This window comes from Narcine bancroftii, chromosome 2 (assembly GCF_036971445.1).
Source record: "Narcine bancroftii isolate sNarBan1 chromosome 2, sNarBan1.hap1, whole genome shotgun sequence".
Taxonomy (NCBI): Eukaryota; Metazoa; Chordata; class Chondrichthyes; order Torpediniformes; family Narcinidae; genus Narcine; species Narcine bancroftii.
The window spans coordinates 139573652-139597111 of NC_091470.1; the positions used below are offsets into that span (position 1 = coordinate 139573652).

The following is a 23460-nucleotide window of genomic DNA, read 5'->3' on the forward strand; positions in this document are numbered from 1 at the left end:
GAAGGGTTGTGAGAGAGGGGGGTATATGTGGAGAGGGTGGAGATGGATGAGAGGTAGAGAGGGGTTAGAGAGAGGGGGAGAGATGGGGAGCCCCTTCTACCTCGCCCCGTCGACCCTATGGCCATTACAGTGTGGGAACAGTTCACTCAGCCCTTCTAGTCTGTGCTGACCCCATTGACCCTCCTTGCCCTGTCTTCCCTATAACCATTACAGCATGGAAACATGCCACTCGGCCACTCTAGTCCGTGTCGAACCCCTTCTCCCATCTCGCCCTGTTGACCCTATGACCATTACAGTGCGGAAACAGGCCATACGTCCCTTCTAGTCTTGCCGAGCCCCTTCTCCCTCCTCACCCCTTCTCTCTCCTAGCCCCATTGACCCTATGACCATAACAGCACGGAAACAGGCCAGTGGCCCTTCTAGTTCATGCCGAGCCCCTTCTCCCTCCTTGCGCTGTTGACCCTATGACCATTACAGCATGGAAGCAGGCCATTCAGCCCCTCTAGTCCATGCTGTGCCATAACAGGCTGAACATGGCAGAGATTTAGAGAGCAGTGGGAGAGAGGCAAGATCCGGAATTCCACTGGAGATAGATCGTCAGTGGGTAGAACCGGTTTGTTCGCCCGGGACCTGGCTCCTGGCAAAGGAGCATCTGAGACAACAGCTTCTCTCTAACAGATACATTCACACACACACCCCTCCCCCCACCCCTATTCCTCTCTCCCCACACCCTCCCCTTCTCAGCCCCTTCTCTCCCACCCTCCCTCTCTTTCTCCACGCCTCCCCCTCCCCACCAATTCTCCACAGCCCCGCCACCTTCTCTACCCATCCCCTCCCCAATATCCCCACGCACTACCCCTCTCCACCTCATCACCACTCCCCTCTTTCCCCACCCCTCCTTTCTCTCCCCATCCCTTCCCTCAATCCCACCAACTCCCCATATCTCCCACCACACCCACTCCCCCTATCTCCCCACCCCTCCTCTCTCCCCTCCCCTCTCCCCACTCTTCCCCCTTTATTCCCACCCACCCTCTCTCCCCAGATCCTCCCCTCTCTACAAACCCACTCCCACACTCTCCCCACCCCCTGCCCCTATCTACCCCTCACCCCTCCTCTCCCCCTATCTCACTCCCTCTCTCCCGCCCGCACTCCTAACTCTCCCCTCCTCTCCCCTCTCTCTGCCTCCTCTCACTCTCCCCCTCTCTGCCTCCTCTCTCCCCATCTCACTCCATCCTGTCCCTGTTCACCCTCCCTCCGCCCGCACCCCCCCAACCTCTTCCCCCACTCCCGCCCGCACCCCCCCACCTCTTCCCTCCCTCCCGCCCGCACCCCCCCACCCGCACCCCCCCCACCTCTTCCCTCCCTCCCGCCCGCACCCCCCCACCCGCACCCCCCCACCTCTTCCCTCCCTCCCGCCCGCACCCCCCCACCTCTTCCCTCCCTCCCTCCCGCCCGCACCCCCCCACCTCTTCCCTCCCTCCCTCCCGCCCGCACCCCCCCACCTCCCGCCCGCCCGCACCCCCCCCACCTCCCGCCCGCCCGCACCCCCCCCACCTCCCGCCCGCCCGCACCCCCCCCACCTCCCGCCCGCCCGCCCGCACCCCCCCCACCTCCCGCCCGCCCGCACCCCCCCCACCTCCCGCCCGCCCGCACCCCCCCTCACCTCTTCCCTCTCTCCCTCCCGCCCGCACCCCCCCCCAACTCTTCCCTCCCGCCCGCCCGCACCCCCCCTCACCCCCCCTCACCCCCCCTCACCTCTTCCCTCTCTCCCTCCCGCCCGCACCCCCCCCCAACTCTTCCCTCCCTCCCGCCCGCACCCCCCCCCCAACCACTCTCTTTGCTTCCTCTTCCTGCCCAGACGTGCACCACCTCCTCCCGATCGGCCTCTTGACATGATTCGCCCTCCAGCTCCCTGTTCATCAGCGAAAGGTGGGAGCGAGACCTTGGCCTTCTCCCGGGGTCCGGGAGAGGGTGAGACCCCGCCACAGGACGGCAGGAGAGGCGACCCGGCCCTCCAATGCGAGAGATGGGTGGAAACCTCTCCCTGGGGTGGCAGGGAGGACCATGCAGCACCCAGGGGTTCTGGAGAGGGTGGGGACGAGGGGAAGACGGGCCACTCAGCTGACCTCTCTCACCTCTACCCTCCCGGACCAAGGGGGGATTTTTACCCCTCGATCACTCTCTGCCCTCCCGCCAAAGATTCCCTGGATGTGTACTTCGCCTTGAGGGTAAGTCCTGGTCTGGGGGGTGGGGGAGAGTGTCTGACCCCCTCTCTCCCCTCCCTCTTCACTCTCTCCCTCTCTCTCCCCCTCTTTCCACCTCTCTCTATCCACTCTCCACCCCCTCTCTCCCATCTCTCTTCTCCCTCTCCCACTCTTTCCCCCTCTCTCCACATCTCTCCCCATTCCACCTCTCTTTATCCCCCTCTGTCTATATCTCTCCCCCTGTTCCCCCTATCTTCCCCTCTCCACCTCTCCCCTCTCCAACTCTCTCTTGCCCTCTCTCCACCCTCTCTCCATATCTCTCCCCATTCCCCCTCTCTCCATCTCCCTTCCCCTCTCTACCTTTCTCCTACTCTCTCCCCCTTATATTTTAAAAATTGTCTCTAAAAGTTTTACCAAACACATAAATACAAAATGTTCTGACTGACAAACAAACCACCCCCCCCTTACTACCCCCTCCCTCCCCTCACCTCCCACCTAAATGACCCCTTACCACCCACCTCCCTTGGAGCAGAAAATGTTATGCTGGGTTACTGGTTACTGCTCGATGGGCTAGCCCTTCACATTAAACCAATTATTTAACATCCAAACCCATACACTCCAAACATCAACATATTCCAACAAAGGATCACAGTAGTTCCTTGGGCCATCGTTGTACATTCAATTCCACGTCATTCTTCTGCAAGACTGCCAGCCCGAAACGTAGAAACACAAGTTGGGATGAGTCCGACAACAGTTCTGTCATCGGTGGGTTCACGGAACCCGGCAAACACACCGACGGGTCGGGGTTCCACATCCATCTGACATAAATCTCCCATAAACAGGATCATTCCTTCCCGACAAAGGTCTAACTTTGGCCCAGATGGAATGTGAGAAACTTCTCCGCACCGAAAACACAAAACCTGAACAACCAAAACCGTATTTGTTCACCTTCTCAGGGGTTCAACACAGAAATTAAAATTAACCCAACTAAACTGCATGGTAATTAACTTCAGAACACATGTATTCGACCATTCCTCCTTGAACAAAGCAATGTACAGACCCTTCTCCCACTTGTCCTTAATCTTATATATCTTTCCCCTCTCTCTCTCTCTCTCTCTCTCTCTCTCTCTCCCCCCCTCTTTCCCCCTCTCATTCCCACTCACCAACCTCTCTCCCACCCTCCCTCTCCGCTTCTCATTCCCACTCACCTCTCCCCACTCACCTCTCTCCCCCCCCACTCACCTCTCTCCCCACTTCTCTCCCTCCCCTCTCTCTCACTCCTCTCTCCCAAACCTTTCTCCCCCCTTCTCTTGCCGCCACCTCTGCCTCCCCCTCCCCTCTCTCTCCTCATCTCTCTCGCTCCCACTCACTAACCTCCCCCCCTGATCCCCCTCCCTGCCCCCACCTCCCTCTCCCCCCTCTCTCGCTCCTCTCTCTCACCGTCTGCCTCCCTCTCACTCCCCCATCTCTCACCCTCACTCTCTCCCCCTCTCTCTCCACCTCTCACTCTCCTCTCTCAATGCTCTCTCTCCCTCCTTTCTCATCCCTCTCTCGCCACCACCTCTGCCTCCCTCTCTCTCTCCCTTCTCCCCCCCCCTCTCCCCTCTCCCCCTCCCCCCTCTCATCCTCTTTCTCCCCCCTTATCCCCCCTCTCTGCCCCGTCTCCCCCCTCTTTCTCTCCCCCTCACCGTCTGCCTCCCTCTCCACCTCTCCTCCCACTCTCTCCCCCTCTCTCTCCCACTCTCTCCCATCACTCACTCTCCTCTCTTCCCCCCTCCTTCCTGCACTCTCTCACTCCCTCTCTTTCCACCCTCTCCCCACCATCTCTCTCACCTCCCTCTTCTACCCCCTCTCCCTCCCACCTCCCTCCCCCTCCTCCCCCCTCTCTCCCTGTTCGTTTCCTCATGGAAGACTCACCCTGGGGGGAGTCACGTGATGGAGTAGTGGCCGGTCAGGGAACTCCAGCCCTCTCCGGAAAAGTTTTTAAAAAAACACACAAAACACAAAGGCACAAACATAAAAATTAAAACAAAGTGAAAGTAAAGGTGGGGAGAAAATGGCAGCGAAGAAAGAAAAGTCTAAAGCAACGGGAAGAAGAGAAGAAGAAAGAACGTCGGAAGAAGAAGGTGAAGGCCTTACCTGTCCGAGGAGGCCTGCCGCGGAGAGAGAAGCCCGCTCCCTCAGGAGCTCGGGAGCTCGGGACGACAAAAAGTCCCAAGCTCAGGACTACCAAAATGGCTCACGGAGCCAAGCAAAAGTGCGCAACAGCCACAGCACAACGACAAGAAGAGAACATAGAAAACAATGAGAACAAGAAAGAAGAGAGTAAAAATAAATCAAGGAAACAACAGATGACCAACCCAGAGGAAGAAGAAGAAGAAGAACATAGAGAAATGGAAGAAGAAGGGAAAGGCAAGACAATGGATATATTTTTTTTAAAGAATATATGGAATCAGTAAAAGAATGGCAATCACAAGAATTTAGTGAAATAAAAAGAAGAATTAAAAGTACAGAAGAAAAAATGAATAGATTAGAGATGGTCATGTCAGATATAGGAAAAAGAGTGGACAAGGTGGAAGAACGAGAAACAGCCATAGAAATGGAAGTAGAGGACTTAAAAAAGAAATTAGAAGAATCTAATAAAAAGATTAAAGAGACACAAGAGCTGTTAGCTCAGAAGATAGATATAATGGAAAATTATAATAGAAGAAATAATATAAAGATAGTGGGCCTTAAGGAAGATGAAGAAGGCAAGAATATGAGAGAATTTATAAAAGATTGGATCCCCAGGGTCCTAGGAAGACCAGAATTACAGGAAGAAATGGAAATAGAAAGGGCACATAGAACATTAGCCCCGAAACCACAGCCACAACAAAAACCAAGATCAGTTTTAGTAAAATTCCTAAAATATACAACAAGAGAAAATATATTGGAGAAAGCAATGAAGAAAATAAGAGAAGACAAAAAGCCACTGGAATACAAAGGTCAAAAAAATTTTTTTCTATACAGACATAAGTTTTGAACTCCTGAGGAAGAGAAAGGAGTTTAATACAGCAAAAGCGATCCTATGGAAAAAAGGATATAAATTTATGCTAAAGTACCCAGCGGTATTTTTTTTTTAAATTTTTTTTTCACACCATAAATCACATTAGCCATGATACACACTTTTTCCTTTTCACACATATACAGTGACATTTTCTCCCCCACCCCCCTCCCTCCTCCCAACCCACCCCCACCCCCCCATCCCATCCATTTAAGGTATACAATCTAGGATACATTAAACCAATCAGACAATGTTGTCACTCAACAAAAATACACCAGAAATTCTACTGAGTCCATTCTTTTCTTTCCTTCTCCTTCCATCAACTTAGGTAATGATTGTCCCCGGTAGGTTTTCGCTATTGTATTTAATGTAAGGCTCCCATATTTGTTCGAATATTTCAATATTATTTCTTAAACTATATGTTATTTTTTCTAATGGAATACATTTATTCATTTCTATATACCATTGTTGTATTTTCAAATTATCTTCCAATTTCCAGGTTGACATAATAGATTTTTTTGCTACGGCTAGAGCTATCTTAACAAATCTTTTTTGTGCATCCTCCAAATCAATTCCAAATTCTTTGTTTTTTATGTAACTTAGGAGAAAGATTTCTGGATTCTTTGGTATATTGTTTTCTGTTATTTTATTTAATATCTGATTGAGATCTTCCCAAAATTTTTCTACTTTCTCACATGTCCAGATTGCATGAATTGTTGTTCCCATTTCTTTTTTACATCGAAAACATCTATCAGATACTGTTGGGTCCCATTTATTTAACTTTTGAGGTGTAATGTATAGTCTGTGTATCCAGTTATATTGTATTTATTGTATTTCTCATCGTTCCAGAACATAATTTCTCCCATGTTTCCTTTTTTATCTTTATATTTAAATCTTGTTCCCATTTTTGTTTAGTTTTACCATTTGTTTCCTCATTCTCCTTTTCTTGCAGTTTAATATACATATTTGTTATAAATCTTTTGATTATCATTGTATCTGTAATCACATATTCAAGGTTACTTGCCTCTGGCAAACTCAAACTGCTTCCTAATTTATCCTTCAAGTAGGATCTCAATTGGTAATATGCCAGCGCTGTATCTTGAGTTATATTGTACTTATCTTTCATTTGTTCAAAGGATAAGAATCTATTTCCTGAAAAACAATTTTCTATTCTTTTAATCCCTTTTTTTTCCCATTCTCTAAAGGAAAGGTTATCTATTGTAAAAGGGAGTAACTTGTTTTGCGTCAATATTAGTTTTGGTAATTGATAATTTGTTTTATTTCTTTCTACATGAATCTTCTTCCAAATATTGAGGAGATGATGTAATACTGGAGAACTTCTATGTTGTACCAATTTTTCATCCCATTTATATAATATGTGTTCAGGTATCTTTTCCCCTATTTTATCTAATTCTAATCTCGTCCAGTTTGGTTTTTCCCTTGTTTGATAAAAATCTGATAGGTATCTTAATTGTGCGGCTCTATGATAATTTTTAAAGTTTGGCAGTTGTAAGCCTCCTTGTTTATACCATTCTGTTAATTTATCTAGTGCTATCCTCGGTTTCCCCCCTCTCCATAAAAATTTCCTTATTATTTTCTTTAACTCCTTGAAGAATTTTTCTGTCAGTTGTATTGGCAATGCCTGAAATAAGTATAATATCCTTGGAAAAATGTTCATTTTAATACAGTTTATCCTTCCTATTAGTGTTAGTGGTAAATCTTTCCAATGCTCTAAATCGTCCTATAATTTTTTCATTAGTGTATAATAATTGAGTTTATATAGTTGGCCGAGATTTTTGTTTATTTGTACACCGAGGTATCTTATTGCTTGCATTTGCCATCTAAATGGAGATTCCTTCTTAAATTTTGAGAAATCCGCATTATTCATAGGCATTGCTTCACTTTTATTTACGTTTATCTTGTAACCCGACACTTCTCCATATTCCTTCAATTTCTTATATAATTCTTTTATTGATAGTTCTGGTTCTGTTAAGTACACTATAACATCATCCGCAAATAGACTGATTTTATATTCCTTGTCTTTTATTTTTATTCCTTTTATATTATTATCTATTCTTATCAATTCTGCTAGTGGTTCTATAGCTAACGCAAACAATAAAGGTGATAGTGGGCATCCCTGCCGTGTTGACCTGCTTAAGTTAAATTGCTTTGATACATGTCCATTTACTGTCACTTTCGCTAACGGTCCCTTATATAATGCTTTAATCCAATTAATATACTTCTCCGGTAAACTGAATTTTTGCAATACTTTGAACAAATAATTCCATTCTACTCTGTCAAAGGCCTTCTCTGCGTCTAAAGCAACTGCTACTGTAGGTGCTTTATTTCCTTCTACTGCATGAATTAAGTTAATAGATTTACAAATATTGTCTGTTGTGCATCTTTTTTTGATAAATCCAGTTTGGTCTAAATTTACCATTTTCGGTACATGCTCTGCTAATCTGTTTGCTAATAGTTTAGCTATTATCTTATAATCTGTGTTTAGTAAAGATATTGGTCTATATGACGCTGGTGAGAGTGGATCTTTCCCTTGCTTTAGTATTACTGTAATTATTGCTGTTTTACATGAATCTGGTAAGCTTTGTGTTTTATCAATCTGGTTGATTACTTCCAGGAGGGGCGGAATTAATAAGTCTTTAAATGTTTTGTAGAATTCTATTGGGAATCCATCCTCTCCTGGTGTCTTATTATTTGGTAATTTTGTTATTATCTCTTGTATTTCTACTATTCCAAATGGCTCTGTTAATTTATTTTGTTCCTCTATTTGTTGTTTTGGTAGTTCAATTTTAGTCAGAAATTCATCTATTTTCCCTTCTTTCCCTTCGTTTTCAGTTCGGTATAATTGTTCATAGAATTCTCTAAAGTTTTCCTTAATTTCTTTTGGATTATATGTAATTTGTTTGTCTTTTTTCCTTGATGCCAATACCATTTTCTTAGCTTGTTCTGTCCTAAGCTGCCATGCTAGGGTTTTGTGCGTTTTTTCACCCAGTTCATAATATTTCTGTTTTGTCTTCATTATATTCTTCTCCACCTTATATGTTTGTAGTGTTTCATATTTTATTTTTTTATCCGCCAATTCTCTTCTTTTAGTTGTATCTTCCTTCATTGCTAATTTTTTTTCTATATTTACTATTTCCCTTTCCAACTGCTCTGTTTCCTGATTATAGTCCTTCTTCATCTTGGTTACATAACTTATTATTTGCCCTCTAATGAATGCTTTCATTGCATCCCATAGTATAAACTTATCTTCCACTGATTCCGTATTTATTTCAAAATACATTTTTATTTGTTTTTCAATAAATTCTCTAAAATCATGCCTTTTAAGTAACATGGGGTTTAATCTCCATCTATACATTCTTGGAGGGATGTCCTCTAGCTTTACTGTCAATATTAAGGGTGAATGGTCCGATAGTATTCTAGCTTTATATTCTGTTTTTCTTACTCTATCTTGCATACTAGCTGATAACAAAAATAGGTCTATTCTTGAGTATGTTTTATGTCTAGCCGAGTAATATGAATATTCCTTTTCTTTTGGGTGTTGTTTCCTCCATATATCCAAAAGTTGCATTTCTTCCATTGATTTAATTATAAATTTGGTTACTTTGTTCTTTCTGTTAATTTTTTTCCCAGTTTTATCCATATTTGAATCCAAATTCAGGTTGAAATCCCCTCCTATTAATATGTTCCCTTGCGTATTTGCTACCTTCAAAAAGATATCTTGCATAAACTTTTGATCTTCTTCGTTAGGTGAATATACATTGAGTAGATTCCAAAACTCCGAATATATCTGACATTTTATCATTACATATCTCCCTGCTGGATCTATTATTTCCTCTTCTATTTTAAATAGCACATTTTTACTAATTAATATAGCCACTCCTCTTGCTTTTGAATTATACGATGCTGCTGTTACATGTCCTACCCAATCTCTCTTTAATTTCTTGTGCTCCAATTCAGTTAAGTGTGTTTCTTGCACAAATGCTATATCAATTTTTTCTTTTTTCAGTAAATTTAGCAGTTTCTTCCTTTTAATTTGGTTATGTATTCCATTAATATTTAAAGTCATATAGTTCAACGTAGCCATTTTATACTTTGTTTATCTTCCCTTTCCGTTTTTCCATCATTACCTTTCCTCCTTTTCCATTTCTGTTTTCTTATTTTAAACCCTTTATAAGACAACATTCCTAAAACATCAAACATTTTCCTTATTCTCCTATTTAAAACTTCTTTAGCCCCAATCTCCCCTTCCCCTCCTGAGTTGTCCTTTATCCCTTGTCGGACAACCACATCTCCCCTCTCCATTTGGATTTGCGAATTCACTCGCAAGCGTCAGCTGATTTTGCAGTGACCGCAACTCCTCCCCACCCAGCCCCCCCCAGAAAAGATTTCACTTTTCATATGTAACAAAGGTCACTCTTTTAGTTCCCTCCTTATTCCCTCTATTCCATTTCCTTCCCTTATTAATTCTTGTCTATACTATCTATATTTTCCTCTAAATACGGATACATTCACGTATGCACATTATACATATACACACTTATACCTCTTTACCCACATACATATAAATCGTGGTCATTTTTACTCTCATTACACGTCTTCATCCCTCAGTCTATTTTGTAATTGTTCTGCAAATTTTCATGCTTCTTCTGGATCCGAGAATAGTCTGTTTTGTTGTCCTGGAATAAATATTTTCAATACCGCTGGATGCTTTAGTATAAATTTATACCCTTTCTTCCATAAAATCGCCTTTGCTGTATTGAACTCCTTTCTCTTCTTTAGGAGTTCAAAACTTATATCTGGATAAATGAAGATTTTTTGCCCTTTGTACTCCAGTGGCTTGTTGCCCTCTCTTACTTTTTCCATTGTCTTCTCCAGTACCTTTTCTCTTGTAGTATATCTTAGGAATTTTACTAAAATAGATCTTGGTTTTTGTTGTGGTTGTGGTTTAAAGGCCAATGCTCTATGTGCCCTTTCTATTTCCATTTCTTGCTGTAGTTCTGGACATCCTAGGATCCTAGGGATCCAATCTTTTATAAACTCTCTCATATTCTTGCCTTCTTCATCTTCCTTAAGGCCCACTATCTTTATGTTATTTCTTCTGTTATAATTTTCCATTATATCTATTTTCTGAGCTAACAGTTCTTGTGTCTCTTTAACTTTTTTATTAGATTCCTCTAATTTCTTTTTTAAGTCCTCTACCTCCCTTTCTACTGCTGCTTCCCACTCTTCCATCTTGTCCATTTTCTTTCCCATTTCTGTTAAGGTCATATCTATTTTATTCATTTTCTCTTCTGTGTTGTTTATTCTTCTTCTTAAATCATTAAATTCCTGTGTTTGCTATTCTTTAAATGACTCCATGTATTCTTTAATAAGAGAAAGTATATCCTTTATCTTGCCTTTCCCTTCTTCTTCTATTTCACTGTACTCTTCCTCTTCCTCTTCTTCTTCCTCTGGGTTGGCCATCTGTTGTTTCTTTGTTGCCCTTTTCTTCTCTTCTTTCTTGTTTTCATTGTCTTCTGTGTTCTCTTCTTGCTGCAGGTGTTCTGCAGCTGTCGTTGCCGGCTGTGGAGATCGACTCCCCAGCTGGTCACCCCTCCCGTCGGTGTGTTTTTTTTCATGCGCGGTTGCGCACTTTTACTCGGCTCAACGAGCCATTTTTGTAGTCCACTTTCTACCGACCTGAGGGAGCGGGTTTCTCTCTCCACCGCGGGCCTCTTCGAACAGGTAAGGCCTTCTCCTTCTTCCTCCGTTGTCTTCTCTTCCTCTCTTCTTACCGTTAATTTCGATTTTTCTTTTTTTGTCGCCATCTTCTTTCCACCTTTATACTCACTTTTCTTTAACTTTTATTTCTGTGCCTTTGTGTTTTCCTTTGTTTTTTCCGACTTTTCTGGAGAGGGCTGGAGTTCACCGTCTGGCCACTACTCCATCACGTGACTCCCCCCCAGCGGTACTTAAAATAGTTATTCCAGGGCAGCAAAACAGACTATTCTCGGATCTGGAGGAAGCACGAAAATTTGCAGAACGACTACAAAACAGACAGAGAGATGAAGACATGTAACGAGAGTAAAAATGACCATGAACTATATGTATGTGTGTATATGGGTATATATGTGTGTGTGTGTATGTATATATGTGTGTACATGAGTGTATCCATATTTAAAGGAAAATATATCGAGTATAGATAATAATTAATATGGGAAAGAAAGGGAAGAGAGGAAGTAAGAAGGGAATTAAGAGAGTGACCTTTGTTATATATGAAAATTAAAATCTTTTCTGGGGGGGGCTGGGTGGGGAGGAGTTACGGTCACTGCAAAATCAGTTGACGCTTGCGAGTGAATTCGCAAATCCAAATGGAGAGGGGAGATGTGGTTGCCCGACAAGGGATAAAGGGCAACTCAGGAAGGGGAGGGGATAGTGGGGTTAAAGAAATTTTAGATACGAGAATAAGGGAAATGTTTGATGTTTTAGAAATGTTGTCTTATAAAGTGTTCAAAACAAGAAAGCAGAAATGGATAAGAAGGAAAGGTGATGATGAGGAAACGGAAAGGAAAGATAAACAAAGTATGAAATGGCTACGTTGAACTATATAACTTTAAATATTAACGGAATACATAACCAAATCAAAAGGAAGAAACTGCTAAATTTACTGGAAAAATTAAAAATTGATATAGCATTCGTGCAAGAAACACATTTAACTGAAATGAAGCACAAGAAATTAAAGAGAGATTGGGTAGGACATGTAACAGCAGCTTCATATAATTCAAAAGTTAGAGGAGTAGCTATATTAATCAGTAAAAATGTACCAATTAAAATAGAAGAGTTAAAATAGATCCAGCAGGGAGATATGTAATGATAAAATGTCAGATATATTCGGAGTTTTGGAATCTACTCAATGTATATTCACCTAACGAAGAAGATCAAAAATTTATGCAAGATATTTTTTTGAAGATAGCAGACACGCAAGGGAACATACTAATAGGAGGGGATTTCAACCTTAATTTGGATTCAAACATGGATAAAACTGGGAAAAAAATTAACAGAAAAAACAAAGTAACCAAATTTATAATTAAATCGATGCAAGAAATGCAACTTTTGGATATATGGAGGAAACAACACCCAAAGGGTAGACATAAAACATACTCAAGAATAGACCTATTCCTGTTATCAGCTCGTATGCAAGACAGAGTAAGAAAAACAGAATATAAAGCTAGAATATTATCGGACCATTCACCCCTAATATTGACAATAAAGTTAGAGGACATCCCTCCAAGAATGTATAAATGGAGGTTAAACTCCATGCTACTTAAAAGGCAGGATTTTAGAGAATTCATTGAAAGACAAATTAAGCTATGTAACCAAGATGAAGAAGGACTACAATCAGGAAACAGAACAGTTGGAAAGGGAAATAGTAAAAATAGAAAAAGAATTAGCAATGAAGGAAGACACAACTAAAAGAGAATTGGCAGATAAAAAAATAAAATATGAAACACTACAAACATATAAGGTGGAGAAGAACATAATGAAGACAAAACAGAAATATTATGAACTAGGAGAAAAAATGCACAAAATTCTAGCATGGCAGCTTAAGACAGAACAAACTAAGACAATGGTATTGGCATCAAGGAAAAAAGACAAACGAATCACATATAATCCAACGGAGATTAATGAAAACTTCAGAGAATTCTACGAAAAATTATACCAAACTGAAAACGAAGGGAAAGAAGGCAAAATAGATGAATTTTTAACTAAAATTGAACTACCAAAATTACAAATAGAGGAACAAAATAAATTAACAGAACCATTTGAAATAGTAGAAATACAAGAGATAATAAAAAAACTACCAAATAATAAAACACCAGGAGAGGATGGATTCCCAATAGAATTCTATAAAAAATTTAAAGATTTATTAATTCCTCCCCTCCTGGAAGTAATCAACCATATTGATAAAACACAAAGCTTACCAGATTCATGCAAAACAGCAATAATTACAGTAATACCAAAGACAGGGAAAGATCCACTCGCACTAGCGTCATATAGACCAATATATTTACGTAACACAGATTATAAGATAATAGCTAAACTATTAGCAAACAGCTTAGCCAACTATGTACCAAAAATAGTAAATCTAGACCAAACTGGATTTATTAAAAAAAACGAACAACAGACAATATTTGTAAATTTATTAACTTACTTCATGCAGTAGAAGGGAATAAAGCTCCAACAGGAGCAGTTGCTTTAGACGCAGAGAAGGCCTTTGACAGAGTAGAATGGAATTATTTATTCAAAGAATTACAAAAATTCAGTTTACCAGAGAAGTATATTAATTGGATTAAAGTATTATATAAGGGGCTATTGGCGAAAGTGACAGTAAATGGATATATATCAAAGCAATTTAACTTAAGCAGATCAACAAGGCAGAGATGCCCACTATCACCCTTATTGTTCGCGTTAGCTATAGAACCACTAGCAGAATTGATAAGAACAGAAAATAAAAGGGATAAAAATCACCATTCAGATGGCAAATGGAAGCAATACGATACCTAGGTATACAAATAAATAAAAACCTCGGCCATCGAAATAAACTCAATTATTATCCACTAATGAAAAAATTACAGGATGACTTAGAGCATTGGAAAGACTTACCACTAACACTAATAGGAAGGATAAACTGTATTAAAATGAAAATTTTCCCAAGGATACAACACCTATTTCAGGCATTGCCAATACACTTGACGGAGAAATTCTTCAAGGAGTTAAAGAAAATAAGGAAATTTTTATGGAAAGGGGGGGAAACCGAGGATAGCACTAGATAAATTGACAGAATGGTATAAACAAGTAGGCTTACAACTGCCAAACTTTAAAAATTATTATAGAGCCGCACAATTAAGATACCTATCAGATTTTTATCAAACAAGGGAAAAGCCAGATTGGACTAGATTAGAACTAGATAAAATAGGGGAGAAGATACCTGAACATATATTATATAAATGGGATGAAAAATTGGTACAACGTAGGAATTCTCCAGTATTACATCATCTGCTCAATATTTGGAAGAAGATTCATGTAGAAAGGAATAAAACAAATTACCAATTACCAAAACTAATACTGACGCAAAATCAGCTAATCCCTTTTACAATAGATAACCTTTCCTTTAGAGAATGGGAGAAAAAATGGTTCAAATGAATAGAAAATTGCTTTTCAGGAAATAAATTACTATCCTTTGAACAAATGAAGGATAAATATAATATAACTCACGATACAGTGTTGGCATACTACCAACTGAAATCCTACTTGAAGGACAAATTGGGAAGCAGTCTGACGTTACCAGAGGGAAGTAATTTTGAATATGTGATTACAGACACAATGATAATCAAAACATTTATAACAAATATGTATATTAAACTGCAAGAAAAGGAGTATGAGGAAACAAATGGTAAAACTAAACAAAAATGGGAACAAGATTTAAACATAAAGATAAAGAAGGAAGCATGGGAGAAGTTATGCTCTGGAACTATGAGAAATACAATAAACATGAGGTTACGTATGATACAATATAACTGGATACACAGGCTATACATTACACCTCAAAAGTTAAATAAATGGGACCCAACAGTATCTGACAGATGTTTTCGCTGTAAAAAGGAAATGGGAACAACAATTCATGCAATTTGAACATGTGAGAAAGTGAAAAAATTTTGGGAAGATCTAAACCAGATATTAAATAAAATCACAAAAAGCAATATACCAAAAAACCCAGAGATCTTCCTCCTAAGTAACATAAAAAACAAAGAATTTGGACTTGATTTGGATGGTGCACAAAAAAGATTTGTTAGGATAGCCCTAGCTGTAGCAAAAAAATGTATTATGTCAACCTGGAAATTAGAAGATAACTTGAGAATACAACAATGGTATATAGAAATGAATAAATGTATTCCACTAGAAAAAATAACATATAATTTAAGAAATAATATTACAATATTTGAACAAATATGGGAGCCATACATAAAACACAATAGAGAAAACCTACCGGGGACATCTACCACCTAAAATGACAGAAGGAGAAGGAAATGAAAAGAATTGACTCAGTGAAACCTCTTGTTTATTTTTATTGAGTGACAACATTGTTTGACGGGTTTAATGTATCTTAGATTCTGAACTTTAAATGAATGGGAGGGGAGGTAGGGAGGGTGGGATGGGAAGGGGGGGAGGGAGAAAACGACACTGTATATATTTGAAAAGAAAAATATATGTATCTTGATCAATGTGGTTTATAGTGTTAAAAATAAAAAAATTTTTAAAAAAATAAGACTCACTCTCTAAATCTCTGTCACAGCCAGGGGTGCTGAAGTCCGTGATCGAGGAGATGAGAAAACATCTGAGCAGTGAAGATGGACCCATCAAGGGGTATTGGCTTCTGGTTGAGTAAGTGTTGTAGAGGGGTCCAGGGTGGGAGGTGTTGTAGAGGGGTCTGGGGCGAGAGTGTTGTACAGGGGTCAGGGGGGTTGGGGAGGTCTTGTAGAGGGCTTCCGGGGGGGAGTTTTGTGGAGGAGTCAGGGGGTGTTGCATATGGGTCTGGTGGCGGTGTGTTATAGAGGCATCCAGGGGTGTTGTAGAGGGGTCGAGTGAGTGGTGTAGAGGGGTCTGGGGGAATGTGGTGTAGAGGGGTCTGGGGGGATGAGGTGTAGAGAGATCCTGGAGGGAATGTTGTAGAGGGGTCCAGGATATTGTACAGGGGTCCGGGGATGGAATATTGTAGAAGGATCCGCAAGGGATTGTTGTGAGGGGAGTGTTGCAGAGTGGTCTTGGGGGAGTGATGTAGTAGTTGTAGAGGGGTCCGGGTGAGGGAGTGTTGTAGAGAGGTCCTGGGAGGAGTGTTGTAGAGGAGTCCGGGGGGGAAGTGTTGTAGAGGGTTCCTGGGGGGAGGATTGCAGAGGGGTCCGGGGAAAGTGTAGTTGAGTGGTTCGAGGTGGGGGAGTGTTGTAGTGGTTTAAGAGACGTCTGGGGGGGGGAGTGTTGTAGAGGGCTCCGGGGGAGGGGGGAGTGTTGTAGAGGGGTCAGGGGGAGTGTTGTAGAGGGTTGGGGGGGGATTTTTTTAGTGGGAGTTTTGTAGAGGGGTCCAGTTGGGTGTGTTGTACAGGGTTCCTGGGGGGAGGATTGCAGAGGGGTCCGGGGGGAGTGTTGTAGAGGGATCAGGGGGAGTGTTGTAGAGGGTTGGGGGGGGTGTTTTAGTGGGAGTTTTGTAGAGGGGTCCAGTTGGGTATGTTGTAGAGGGTCCGGGGGGGAGTGTTGTGGAGGGTTCCTGGGGGGGAGGATTGCAGAGGGGTCCGGGGGGAGTGTTGTTGAGGGTTCCTGGGGGGAGGATTGCAGAGGGGTCCGGGGGGAGTGTTGTTGAGTGGTTCGAGGTGGGGGAGTGTTGTAGTGATTGAAGAGACGTCTGGGGGAGTGTTGTAGAGGGCTCTGGGGGAGGGGGGAGTGTTGTAGAGGGGTCAGGGGGAGTGTTGTAGAGGTTTGGGGGGGGAATGTTTTAGTGGTTTGTAGAGGGGTCCAGTGGGGTGTTTTAAAGGATTCCGGGGGTTGTAGAGGGGTCTTGGGGGGGGAGTGTTGTACTGGGGTCTGGGGGGGGTGTCGTAGAGGGGTCCAGGGGGAGTGTTGTAGAGGGGTCTGGGGGGTAATGTTGTACTAGGGCCTGGGGGTAGTGTTGTACTAGGGTCTGGGGGGTGTCGTAGAGGGGTCCGGGGGGAAGTGTTGTAGAGAGGTGTGGGGGAGGGGGGAAGTGTTGTAGAGGGATGTGGGGGAGTATTTTAGTGTGAGGTTTGTAGAGGGGTCCAGTGGGGTGTTGTAAAGGATTGGGGGGGTGTTGTAGAGAGGTCCGGGGGGTGTCTTGTAGAGGGGTCAGGGGGAAAGTTTTGTCGAGGGGTGTGGGGGGAGTGTTGTAGAAGGGTCCGGGGGGGACTGCTGTAAATGGGTCAGGGGGAGTGTTGTAGAGGGCCCGGAGGAGTGTTCTAGAGGGTTCAGGGGGGAGTGTTGTTGAGGATCCAGGAAGGAGTGTTGCAGAGTGGTCCGGAGGGGGAGTGTTGTAGAGGGGTCTGCAGGGGAGGGAGTGTTGTAGAGGGGTCCAGGTGGGTCTTGCAGAAGGATCAGGGGGGTGTTGTTCAGGGATCTGGGGGTGGTGGGAGTGTTGTAAAGTGGTCAGGGGAAATGTTGTAGAGGGGTTCAGGGGGGATGTTGCAGAAGGGTCCGGGGGGTGTGTTGTAGAGGGGTCCGTGTGGGAATGTTGTAGAGGGGTCTGTGTGGGAATGTTGTAGTGGGGTCCGGAGGTAGCTTTGTAGAGCGGTCTGGTGGGGAGTGTTGTAGAGGTGTCGGGGGGGAGGGGGTGTTGTAGAGGGCTTCATAGGGTGAGTGTTGTGGAGTGGTCAGGGGGGAGTGTTGTAGAGGGGTCAGGGGGATTTTGTAGAGGGGTCCAGCGGCAGTGTGGCAGAGGGGACTGGGGTGTAGTGTTGTAGCGTGGTCAGGGGGGAGTGTTGTAGAGGGGTCCGGGGTGGAGTTATTTAGAGTGGTTCGGGGGGGTGGTGTAAAAGTTGTAGAGGGGTCTGGAGTGGAGTGTTGTAGAGGGGTCCGGGGGTGTGTTGTGAAGTGGTCCATGGGGAGTGTTGTAGTAGTTGTAGAGGGGTCCGGGGTGGAGTGTTATAGAGGGGTCCAGTAGGGTGTGTTGTAGAGGAGTCCTGAGGGAGTGTTGTAGATGAGTCTCGGGGGAGTGTTGTGGAGGGCTTCAATGGGGGGTGGGAGTGTTGTAGAGAGGTCTGGGGAGGGAGTATTGTAGAGAGGTCCTGCAGGGAGAGTTGTAGAGGAGACCGGAGGGAATGTTGTGGAAGGGTCCGTGGAGAGAGTTGTAGAGTGGTTCAGGGTGAGAGAGTGTTGTGGTGGTTGAAGAGAGGTCTGGGTGGAGTGTTGTAGAGGGGTCCAGTAGGGTGTGTTGTAGAGGAGTCCTGAGGGAGTGTTGTAGAGGAGTCTCGGGGGAGTGTTGTGGAGGGCTTCAATGGGGGGTGGGAGTGTTGTAGAGAGGTCTGGGGAGGGAGTATTGTAGAGAGGTCCTGCAGGGAGAGTTGTAGAGGAGACCGGAGGGAATGTTGTGGAAGGGTCCGTGGAGAGAGTTGTAGAGTGGTTCAGGGTGAGAGAGTGTTGTGGTGGTTGAAGAGAGGTCTGGGTGGAGTGTTGTAGAGGGGTCCAGTAGGGTGTGTTGTAGAGGAGTCCTGAGGGAGTGTTGTAGAGGAGTCTCGGGGGAGTGTTGTGGAGGGCTTCAATGGGGGGTGGGAGTGTTGTAGAGAGGTCTGGGGAGGGAGTATTGTAGAGAGGTCCTGCAGGGAGAGTTGTAGAGGAGACCGGAGGGAATGTTGTGGAAGGGTCCGTGGGGAGAGTTGTAGAGTGGTTCAGGGTGAGAGAGTTACCAGTGGTAAGTGTTGTAGAAGGGTCTGGGGGGAGTGTTGTAAAGTGGTCTGAAGGGTAGTGTTGAAGAGGTGTCCGGGGGGGCAGTGGTGTAGAGGGAGGGATTGACCATCCATTTTCCACAGGATTGATCAGTGGAACTGTGAAGGGGAGCGTCTCATCCTCCTCACCTCTTGCTCCCTCCTCCTGGGCCACTACGACTTCGTGGGTCTGCGCTGTAATCTCGTGCGCCGCATCCCGCTCCGGATGATCGACCGTATCACCCACGGTCCCTTCCAATTCTCCACCTTCTCCCTCAGCAGGTGGGTGATGGAAGGCGAGTGGGACGGGGGTGGGTTAGGGTTAGGGTTGAGGAAAATGCAAAGATTTACAGATGTTGCCTGGATGTCAGGGACTGAGTTACAGGGAAAGGGTCAACAGGTTTGGGACTTTATCCCCTGAAGATTTGCTAGGATGTTGTCCGTCAGAGACTGAGTTACAGGGAAAGGTTAAACTGGAGAACGAGGGGGAGATTTGAGGGGGACAGACAGGGAAAATGTCATTCGGCTTGTTCCCCACTGAGATACAGACCAGAGGACATAGGTTCAGGGTGAAAGATCTTCACGGGGGGAACGCGGGGACAAGCCGAGGTGGAGAATACCAGCTGGGGTTTGAACGCTGACAGGGACATGGAAGTGAAGGGGTGGAGAATGGGGGTTGAGAATTGGCAGGGGGAAGATTCAGTTGGTGTTCTCCGTGTTTTAATGCCAGACAGTCTTGGTTTAACCAGCCACCCCACCACATTCCTCCCACCCCCCCCCCCCCCCACCATCTCTCCCTCTATCCCAACTCCAGCCGTTCCGGCCTGGGTCTGAGAGTCGAGTGGGATAAGCTTCGAGAGACCTCTGTCCTCTCCCGATGGAGTTTTAGGAGTTGGGATTTGCCGTACGTCACCCTCACGGGGCACCCCGGGGGGGTGAAGGAGCCTGGACTCTGTGAGGTGAGTGTGGGACGAGGGAGGGAGAGAATGGGGGAGAGAGGGTTTTAGAGACGAGAAGAGAGGGGGGAGAGAGGGGAAGAGGAAGAGAGGAAGAGGGGGGAAAGAGGGAGAGGGGGGAAAGAGGGGGGAGAAGAAGATATTTGATGGGTGAGGATACCATACCCCATCTCATTCTCCCCATACCCTCTCTCTCCCACTCTCTCCCCCTTACCTCCTCTTTCCCTCTCTCCCCACCCTTCCTTCCCTCTCTCCTCTCTTCGCCTCTCCCTCTCTCTCCCCCTCTCCCACCTCTCTTTCCCCACTCTGTCTCCTCTCTCCCCCCCTCTCTCTCCCCCCCTCTTTCCCCCTTTCTACCCACTCTCTCCCCAACCTTCCCTCTCTTCCCAGCTCCCCGCCTTCCACAAGGAGCTCTCTCACCGCGTTTGTGAAGTGCACCGGTCCGAACCCCTGCCCGGCTCGTCGAACGGCCCACTGCTCCTCGAGAGACCCATCAACATGTCCACAGTTCTTGGGATTGTCTCTGCCATCACCAGCTGGACCCAGCTTGGCTTCTCCAAACCCCGGGGCCTCTTTGGGTTCTAGACGTGGCCCAGGTCCAACATTGATGGTCAGCGTACATGTGGGTCCTGCAATTCCTTTCCCCCTCGGGCGTGGAAGGATTCTCCCCTACTGGCCGGGCATAATGTCAAACTGTGCCCTGCGTTAAAAGATAAAGGATTGTGTTCAAACTGAACTTTGTCTCGTTCAGAGAGGGAGAAATCAAAGTGCCCAGGGAAGGGTCCATGAACCAGCCCCTGGTTGCGTTTGTCACTGGGGAGTGTAACGGGACGGGGCTTCACACTGTGTCCCCACCCTGGGAGTGTGTGACGGGGACGGGGCTTCGCTCTGTGTTCCCACCCTGGGAGTGTGTGATGGGGACATGGCTTTGCTCTGTGTCCTGACCCCGGGAGTGGGTGACGGGAAGGGGCTTCACTCTGTGTCCCCACCCCGGAAATGTATGAAGGGGACGGGGCTTCGCTCTGTGTCCCCACCCCAGGAGTGTGTGACGGGAGGGGGCTTCAATCTCTTTCCCCACCCCAGGAGTGTATGATGGGACGGGGCTTCACGCTGTGTCCCCACCCTGGGAGTGTGTGATGGGGACATGACTTCACTCTGCCTCCCCACCCCGGGAGTGTGTGACGGGACGGGGCTTTGCTCTGTGTTCCCACCCCCGGAGAGTGTGACGGGACGGGGCTTCACTCTGTGTTATTGTAATTTGTTAAGACACGGTAAACATGGTTTTCAAATGGCAACAAATTGATTTGAATATTCAGACTCAGAAAGAAAACAAATTAATTTATCGGTGATTGGATTCACTGCACACCTGAGGGAGAAGTGGGGAGAGAGATAGAGGGAGACAGGGGGAGAGAGAGAGAGAGAGGGGGGGAAAATGGAGAGAGAGGGGAGAGGGAGAGGGGGGAGTAGGGGAGAAAGAGAGGGGGGGGAGAGATAGGTGGAATTCAGTGAATATTCATGCCCTTTCCCATCATCCTGTCCAGAATATGTATAGTGGTAGCAGGACAATGATGGGTGGAGTGGCCAGCACTCCCACCCCTGAATGTTGATACAGGGCGGCCTTTATCTCTGGGATGAAAGGAGCCTTCATGTTCATCTGCATCATACTCTGCATGGGTCGGGGGGAGAGGGAGGGAGAGAGATTGGTGGTGGGGAGAGATGGGGAAGAGAGAGGTGGAGGTGAGGGGGAGAGAGGTGAGGGTGAGGGGAAGAGAGGGGGAGAAAGAGGGGGGAAGAGACAATCGGGTGAAACATGAAAGTCCCAGTCTCCTGTCGGAGGGGGCGTTTGCTTGCATTGCCGGGGGCAGGGGGCCATGTCAGGATGGACGAATTGGAGGGGTAAGGGAGGAAGGTGTTTGAGTGGGATGGGCGGGGAGTCTGTTTTTCTGGGAAGGACGTAGAGGGGATGGATTTCGAAGGGGCGGAAAGGGAAAGGATTGAGACATGGAGTGGGTGCTTCCGACCTGCTGGGGTGGATAAAGGTGGCTCCGTCTCTAGGTCCCGACAAGATTTCCCCCTCCCCCTTCTTTCTCCCCCTCTCTCTCCCCCCTTCCTCCCCCTCTCTCTCCTCTCCCCCCCTCTCACCCCTCTTTCCCCATCTCCCCTCTCACCTCTCCCCCTCTCTCTTTCCCGCTCGCTCTCTTCCACTCTCACCCCTTTCCCTTCCCCCTCTCTCCCCTTCTCTCCCCTCTTCTCACCCCCTCTCTCCCCTTCCCTTCCCCTCTCTTCCCTCTCACCCCCCTCTCTCCCTCTCCTCTCTCCTCCTTCTTTCCCCTCCCCCTTTCTCCCACTCTCACCCCTCTTTCCCCTCTCTCCCATCTCCCCATCACCCTCTCCCCCTCCCACTCTCCCAATCTCTCCCCCTCGCACCCTCTCTCTCCCCCTCTCCTCTCTCACACCCCCTCTCTCTTCCCCTCTCACCCCTCTTTACCCCTCTCTCTCACCCCTCTTTCCTGCTCGCTCTCTCTCCCCCCTCTCTCTCTCTCCCTCATCAAGGCCACTCAACATGGGTTTGCAAGGGGCAGGTGTGCCCTTTGAAGTGGTCGATGAAGGTGACCGGGTCTATTTGGATTTTAGTAAAGGCTCTTGATTAGGTTCCACATGGAAGGTTGGTGAGGAAGTTTTGGTCTCTAGGGATTGATGTAGAGATAGTCAAATGGGTTCAGTGGTGGCTGGAAGAGCGTCACGGTGGATTATTACTGTCTGCCAGGACGGAGGCCGGTGACTAGCAGGGGGTCTCATGGTCCTTTACATTAATGATTTAGATGACGGGGGGAAGGGATAAATCGGGTGACGATACCAAAATAGGGGGAGTGGTGGACAGTGAGGAGGGTTTTCCTGGATTACAGAAGGATTTGGGCCTGTTTGGAATGGTGGGGCAGATGGAATTTAATGCAAACAAGTGTGAGGGGGCTGCATTTCAGGAAAAAATAACCAGAGTAGGACATTTGTGGTGATAGGGAGGGGCTGTTGAGGTTCAGAGGGACCCGGGGTTCGAGGTACATAGGGACCTGGGGGTTATGGTACAGAGGGACCTGGGGGTTACGGTACAGAGGGACCTGGGGGTTACGGAACAGAGGGACCTGGGCTTTGAGGTACAGAGTGACCTGGGGTTTATGGTACAGGGGTAACTGAAGGTGGATTCCCCTGTAGACAGGGTGGTTAAGAAGGCTTTGTGTCGTCCGGCCTGTATAAATCCTAGTGTAGAGTACCGGAGCTGGGGAGGGGGGCGTTGAGACCATTGGCGCGGCCAGGATTGGGTTATAGTGGGCAGTTCCGGTCCCTGAATTCGAGGAAGGAGATTGATCAGGTGGGGAGGGGGCAGAGAAGGTTGACTGAGATGTCGCCCGGATTGAAAACGGAGGGAGATCGAGTCAACCGGGACTTTATTTGTCTGAGCGGAGACAGTTGAGGAGGGGGATTTGATGGAGGTGTTTAAAATTGAGGGGGATAGGCTCTTCCCCCTGAGGGCTGGGGAGGTCGGAATGAGGGGCCATGAGTTAAGGGTCAGGGGGCAATACTTTAGGAGTAATATAAGAGGCTTCTTCACTCAGAAAGGGGAACAACCTTCCAGGAGGGGTGGTTCTGTCTTTAAAGAGGTGGTTGGATAGGTAAGTGGAGGGGGAGCGGGTTGGAGGGCAGAGGGCGGGTAGGTGGTGTTGGCGAGAGGGGCTGAGACGGCCTGTTCCCAGGATGTGATGGTTTATATGGGTGAT

General features: G+C 46.2%; 1 protein-coding gene across 5 annotated transcripts in view; it reads left to right on the forward strand.

Annotated features, from left to right (window-relative positions):
- Positions 1 to 1819: 1819 nt before the first annotated feature.
- The window catches only part of LOC138754238 (tumor protein p63-regulated gene 1-like protein), a 40202-nt gene continuing 18561 nt past the window's right edge, over positions 1820 to 23460 (forward strand). For 2 of the 5 annotated variants that reach the window (XM_069918178.1, XM_069918180.1), the window contains exons 1-4: positions 1821 to 2228; positions 15602 to 15690; positions 18837 to 19013; positions 19546 to 19690. In XM_069918178.1, the coding sequence (XP_069774279.1) occupies positions 1893 to 2228; positions 15602 to 15690; positions 18837 to 19013; positions 19546 to 19690 (747 nt within the window). In that variant the 5' untranslated portion in view covers positions 1821 to 1892. Of the gene's footprint in view, positions 2229 to 15601; positions 15691 to 18836; positions 19014 to 19545; positions 19691 to 20077; positions 20424 to 23460 lie in introns of those variants that run through there. The other 3 variants (XM_069918176.1, XM_069918177.1, XM_069918179.1) reach the window with 3 other exon arrangements.